The 7,473-nt window shown below is 37.7% G+C and overlaps 1 protein-coding gene across 1 annotated transcript in view; it reads left to right on the top strand.

Annotated features, from left to right (window-relative positions):
• The window catches only part of LOC101850757 (protein diaphanous homolog 2), a gene marked incomplete at its 5' end in the record, with an annotated part of 43,334 nt that extends 37,624 nt beyond the window's left edge, over positions 1 to 5,710 (top strand). Inside the window, 1 exon segment of the mRNA XM_013088861.2 lies at positions 2,992 to 5,710. Coding sequence (XP_012944315.2) covers positions 2,992 to 3,209 — 218 coding nt within the window.
• Positions 5,711 to 7,473: the final 1,763 nt, after the last annotated feature.

Genomic DNA, 7,473 nt, shown 5'->3' on the forward strand with positions numbered 1-7,473 from the left:
CCTCCTCCTCCTCCTCCTCAAGAAACAAACAAAAACAATGTGTGGTCAACACACGGCCACTCCAACATTAACATTTGTGTTAACTTTTATTGATATGTCCATCGTTTTGCTATCATCATGGAACTTACCCTCATCTCTCATACCCCCTCCCACCATCCCCCCACCACTTTTACTTTATTCATCTCCATGCTAACAAAACAAACGTCACGTCGTGTCACGTCGCGTCACGCTACGTCACGCCACGCCACGCCACGCCACGCCAGGAGCGGGAGGTAGAACCCGGAGGACAGCTGTTTGTCCTCAGCTTGTAGACGTTTGACCCCCTCCCCTTTAACCTTAGACCTTTCCAAAAGTTTCCCCGGGATGGCAAGTAGCAGTGGCCGACCTTTCTTCTTTTTTTTTTTCTTCCTTCTTCTTTCCGTTATAATTTCTTCTTTCTTCTCTACGTGTACTGCGTCACAACTGCTACGGATTTCACACGATTTTTCCGGGTTTTTAAAAATTATTTGTTTGTTTGTTGGGGTTTTGATTTTTGGTCACTCTCACCGCTCGTATTTATGTGATTTTTTTCTCTTCACTTTTATTCCAGGTTTGTCTATGTTTTTTGTTTGTTTGTTGTTTTTTTTTTTAAAGAATAGATTTGTTCATTTTGATCTGACGTGCTGCTTGGATTGGAATGGATTGGATGTGAATCTTGATTTTTTTTTGGTGGTTTTTTTAAAATATTGTTATTTGTTGTCTTATTTAATAAATTTTTTTGTTGTTTTGATTTGCTGAAATATACATTTCGTTTACCTTTCAGCTGAGTTTAGGCACACACACACACACACACACACACACACACACACACACACACACACACACACACACACACACACACACACACACTCACATAACCGAAAAACCTAACACACACAGACTCACATCCACACACTCACACACACACACACACACACACACACTCACACACACACACACACACACACACACACACACACACACACACACACACACTCACATAACCGAAAAACCTAACACACACAGACTCACATCCACACACTCACACACACACACACACACACACACACTCACACACACACACACACACACACACACACACACACACACATCAAGGTATATCGATTATGTGCAACACTTTTCTTTCTCCAACTATATTTCAGCTACGTTGACTTTTGTTTCATTCAGTGATTTTATAAAAAGAATTTTCATTTTTTTAAAAGTTTTGATGTGTGCGTTAGTCTGGTCACCACACGACTTTATGGGCCCCTCTTTTGTTTGTGTTGTAGCTGGTGAAGGTTTGATAGGATTTATCACTTTTATAGCTCATCAGATATGCCGATCACAAGATGGGGATGTTTTTTATTTTGTTTTTGTTGTTTGTTTTTCTCTTCTTGATTTTGCACTGAAAACACATTTACTGTGCTTGGATCTTCTTCCATCCCTCTCACCAAAATGAAACACGTGCGCACAGGCACACATAAACACACTTGGGCGCGTACACACGCGTACGCACACACACGCACACACACACGCACACACACACACCTCTCTCTCTCTCTCTCTCTCTCTCTCTCTCTCTCTCTCTCTCTCTCTCTCTCTCTCTCTCTCTCTGCCCCCCCCCCCCCCCGGTCTGTCCTAGCTACCATATTATTATTTTACTTTACGTTATTGACATCTCTATCAGCGCACACCACATTGGGGACTTGGTTATTCTAGTACACCATGTATGTATTATTGGTCTATCAGTGCGCACGGGGTGTGTGGACTGTGTGTATTGCCAGTTTGTGCATGGCCAGGGTGCCGGTGTTGGCCACAGTCATATCTGGACTCATTTCTTTACATCGGGCCTGATTGAAGTGATTGTGTGTTTCTTTTCTTTTCATGCCATCAGCTGATTTGAGTAGGGCCGAAAAAAATTTGTGTATTTTTTGTTCATTAATGACAAATTGTGGTAGATTGAGTTAATTTCTAAAAACATTTTCTGAGGAAATTAATATTTATTTTTACATGTAGTAGCTTCCTTTTGAAACTAAAAGTAATAGGCCTCTAAAAATGTGTTTAAAAAAAATAAATAAATGAATACGGTGAACTGAATATTTATGAATACATATGATGCATACATCGTAATTCGATAAATTTTCTTAGCTGTTAAGGGATAGCTATTAAGATACCACAAGAAGTGGCAAATTAAATACATTATGTTTATATTGCATACATCATAATTTGATACATTTTCCTATCGTTAAGGGGTGGAAGCTAAAAAAATTAAGAAATAGATTTATTATTTTTCTGAACTGAGTGCCTGAATTATAATATAAATGTCTTTGCCACATAGAGAGTTACTTTGTTCAATAGAATTTAGAGCCACTGATGCTCTCAATTAAGCCTTAATACTTAACCTGAGACAACAATGTGTACATTTTAAACGTTCATTTGGCTATTTGGCCTAAGTTTGTTTCACCAGAGCACATTCACATCGACAGGTTATTTTTCACCTGCAAGAATCATTCACTGATTGATTCATTTTGGCTGAATACAGGACACCTTGTTTCTCTGAACTACCTCATTTAATTGTGTTTCTTTAACCTTACTATAAGGATTTTATAAAAAGAAAATTGATAAAGTTTGATATTCTAAAGGAGCCCCTTTTGCTTTTTATACCTGGTGTTTTTGGAAGCACTCATGACACTGAAAAATTGTTATTATGATCATGAAAAAAGAGAATGCTTTTGCTTTTCACTTCTCTTGACACAGTGTGAAACCAAAATTAAATGAATAAAAAAAGTGCTACGATCTGTTTGCAAGTAAAAGTGACAATTTCATGGTTTTTTTTCTAACTCTGCCTTTTTTTTTTTGTAAAGAAGGTCTAATTTTAAAAAAATGACAAATTGTGGTCTATTGAGTTAATTTAAAAAAATATTTTCTGATGTTTTTGAGTGTACTGACAGTTGGCTGTATTTCTTCCCTCAGCTGAGAGGCGGGCACAGCTAGCGCGCTCACGGTCACGACAGAACCTGTACAACGTGGATGCTTCGACTCTGCGAGAGATTGACTTTGATGACTCCAATGTCAGCTCCTCCCCAAACTCCAGCGTCGCTCAGGAAAACGCGAAAAACCGCAGCCGAGGGAAGAGAGATGACAGTGAGTCGGAGGCGGAGCAACTGCTGGAGAGACTGAAGGCATTGTGATTGGCTGACTGGTGAAGAAATGTTGTGTGATTGGCTGATTGGTGAAGAGGTGTTGTATGATTGGCTGATTGGTGAAGAGGTGTTGTGTGATTGGCTGATTGGTGAAGAGGTGTATGATTGGCTGACTGATGAAGAGGTGTTGTATGATTGGCTGATTGGTGAAGAGGTGTTGTATGATTGGTCAGAAGAAAGGAAGTGCTGAAAGCAGTGTGGATGGCTGAATGTCGGAGGCAGCTTGTAAAACTAGATAAAATGATGGAGAAAAGCGTCATGATTGGGTTTATAGTTGATTGAATGAAAGAGGCAGCTTTTTTCAATATTTTTTTTTTTTTTGTTTCAGGGGATTTTCCTGTATAAGGCTGAATGAAAATACTTTGTTTGGGTCTTTTTAAAAAACGTGGGTGTTTAATCAAAAGTATGAAATGGTGTAACTAGAGGGTTAGAGCTGTGGCTGGTACAAACTTTGTATAAAAAAGAGTGGAGCAACTGCCTGACGTTGTCATAGAATTGTTTATATATATACGGTATATATATATAAGCATGAATATTCTGTTTTCTTATCTTGTGAATCCTTCCATGTATAATAATAAATCTTTGTTGGTTGGTCATAATTTCTGTAGATGTGTTTGCCCCCTCTCTCGACATGGACTCTTTGACTAAATGTTCAAAGTTGTTGAGATATTTGTATAGCATGCAGGCGGGGGGATGTCTGCTTGCTGTACGATACTAGTTTGTCTTCGTCTTTAGTTGCTGGCAGCCCTCTCAGACACGCCCTCTTCTACTCTCATTTAGACGCTCTTGCAACTTAAGCGTATGACACAAATTTGTTGTCTCATGCTGCCTTGTATCCACTATCAGGAATGTACATGCCAGTTATCATTTTTCTTTGCTTTAAATATTCCAGACAATTCATATGCTTCATTCAAGGATTTGCCTCTCACAGTGTCTTACGTTAATAAAGCTGTCAGGACTTCTCTGTTGACATCCACCCCTTGGCGCTCATATGACCTTATGCAGTTGCGAGCGCAGTAAAACCTCTACTAAAACTAAAACTAAACGTCAATAAATATCACCATGAGATTGGGCTATAGAATATAATGCAGAAAACATGAGGGAAAAGGGGAGGGGTGGGGAAACAGCTGGCTTAGTCTTTAGATTTTGTCTGCTGCAGTTTTTTAATTTACTTTTTTCACCCTTTCACGAACATGGTTCTAATGGCAGAAGTGGCAGTGGAGTTTTTGAAAGATCCCCCCCCCCCCCCCCCCCGTTAGTGTTAAACGTGGCTTGTGATTATGGTAGTTTCTATCTTGCGTTGTTCCATGTTTTGATTTATCTTTTGTAGGAAGCATTTGATGTTTTTAGTTGATTGTAATTGTTTCCGTCTAAAAAAACCTGAATGGTAGCTTCTTAAATATGTTTTAGGATAAGTTTCGAAAGTGTTAGGAATTAGAACACATTCAGTTTTCATCCATTGTAGACTTTTGGTTGGTTTCATTTTGTTGAGTATTTAAATCTGTGTTACGACTATTGAAATCAAAGACTTTTCCCATCTATATTTCTAAAGTTCCCTTGTTTAGTTTTAAAGTATTCAGGGCTTCTTGTTACTGTAAGTTGGGGAAAGGGAAACGGGGAATAACTAAACTGTTTACAACAATTCTAGCAATCTGGTCAGCAGGAAATGATACTGTCGTAAATCATGATTCTAGATTTTTTTTTTGACATTTGCATTGTCATGTGCAGCAACAGGGTGCGTCACATCACATTGCAACATAAATGAGGTATAATTTTCACAATGATGAATTCTTGATACAATTTTTTATTTTCATCTTGTCATGAAAAGTACAAATACAAATTTTGTCAATATTATTGTGCCAGGAAGCGAGATAACATTGACAAATGTCTTTTTATTTACCCCACCATTATTGGTAATGTCTATTAGAGTTGCTAAAGGTTTCTTAAAATTTTTTTGGTTATGAAACTGATCTTCCTATGAGATTGTAAGTGATTATAGACACCTGGCCAATGGATGTCGTAAGAAGATGGTGATTGAAAGAGAGGAAATAATTGTGTGAGGAATTCTGTAAATAAAATTCAAGTTGTACATTGCGTGTATCTTTCGTTGTAGTTCAGGTGAACATGTTACAAAACTGAAATATTATCTCTTATTGGAAATAAATGCATAAATGGAGCCAACATGAAATGGGAAAATTACCAAAGTGAAATATAATAATAAACGAGAGATGTAATCGGTCACCTTGTAATGTATGCTAACAGCTCTAAAACATAAAGATAAAGATAATCATTAACATGTGCTTTCTGTTCTCCTCACTCTTATTCTCATACTCTTGTGAGCAACTTCCGGTACCGTTCACAACTATAAAATTGTAGATAGGATGAGGAAGTTTGTAATATATTAAAAATCTAATTTGTCCTTTAGCATGAATTTAATATTTGTCTTTACTTGAAGAAACAGCTTTTCGACTGACTGAATTGTGGGTCATAAGGACGAAATTTGACGTTTGGGAAATGTGCACTGTGCACTTGTATATAAAATGATAATGATAGCTCCAAGACATTTAGCTGAAATGGCGCTCACATGACCTTATGCAGTTGCGAGCGCTGAAAAACCTCTACTAAAACTAATTTAGCAGAATACTTGCATGTTTTAAGACCACTAAAGTAAGCTTGCTAACTTGTATGTTGTAAACACAGGGATCATTGGTGATAGGTTACAGCTGTTTGGGTGGGCATCAGGTGTGTGTAAATGCAGCAGTAAATGCAGCAGTAAATTTTCTTTCTTGGGTGCTTTGCCCGTAGTCGTTAATTTTTCTTTTCTGTTTTGATGCTCGTTGAATTTTAATGGGTTTATGGCCATGAGGAATACAATGACCTCCCTGAAAATGACCTACATTATGTCGAAGGGTGTTAAATTTCAACTGCTTTAAGGAGATGTCAGGCAGTGTGGTGAAATCTGGCGCTCGTCAAAATAATGAAATCAAAGAAACCAGCATTTTTCTGGCTGTTGGGCAATTTTAAAAAAAATAATTGTTTTTTCAATCAGCACCTTTCATGTCAATTTAAAGACATGTGTGTGTGTATTAGTGGAAAATGTTCATCAAATGCACAAAAAATGTAAGTTTCCAGTTTCCAAAGACTGTCAAGCTTTGGAAGTCTCAAAACTTTGGTGGACATTTTCTTGCTAATTTTACCTCTGACACCAGGCGACCCCCTTTTCCTTCAATGGCAAATATCTTGACTTCTACTCAACAATCCAAGATGAATGGGTATATTTTTCACCAAATGCTTGACAAAGGGACACGCTTTAAGATGATTATAATAACTTTATATTCCCAAAAATTGACGAGCGCCTGATTCCACCCACATATACGAATGCCCAGCTGTGACATTTTCAAGACACAGCTTTCTTAGTTTTGTGGGAAGATGTTCTTTAAGTCAAGGCATCTTAGCAGAGACAGAGTATTCTCTCATGTACATATATAACAACAGTTTTTATTTCAATTATGATAAGTCATCATCTGCTCTTGGCGGAAAAGTAGATGCATTGATGCGACGTTTGGTTTGTTGGGCATGGATTACATTATTTTGTACATTCTGAGAGAGAGAGAGAGAGAGAGAGAGAGAGAGAGAGAAAGAGAGGGAGAGGGAAGGAGGGAGGGAGGGAGAGGTGGAGGGAGAATTGGCTGCCAGTCAGTGTGAAAGTGGGTTTTTTTTGTTGTTTGTTTTGTATTCCTTCATCAAGACGACATTTCCATTAAATACCAAAAAGCAGTAGCAACAACAACAATAACAATAACAACTGTATTTTCCATCCTAATAATAATGTCCAGCACAATGCATTATAACCACTTACAATAATATTTTTATACATATGTGTTACATCATAGGAGATAAGAGGGGACCTTACCTCCTTCATCACTGATGACTAGCTATTACAATAATATAGGACTCGCAATAGTAAGTTACTGGTAGTTTGTCTTCCACAAATTTTGCAGTGAGATAGGACATAGCTTTTAACTAGTGTGAGATGAAATGTTGTCATGATATATAACGTTTGTGTGTTTACATTCTGTTCTGTGTGCCATCCTGAAAAGTAACGTACTTCCCAAATCATGTACATCTGTGACATGAATTTGCTTCACATTGTTGTTGGGATTATTAATATCATCTGTTGGTCTCTCCTGTTTCTCTTGCAAACAAGTCTGGGTGCTGTTTAGATTCTTTCCTTGTTTTTAGTATCTTGGTT

The sequence above is a fragment of the Aplysia californica genome, unplaced genomic scaffold, assembly GCF_000002075.1.
Source record: "Aplysia californica isolate F4 #8 unplaced genomic scaffold, AplCal3.0 scaffold00823, whole genome shotgun sequence".
NCBI lineage: Eukaryota > Metazoa > Mollusca > Gastropoda > Aplysiida > Aplysiidae > Aplysia > Aplysia californica.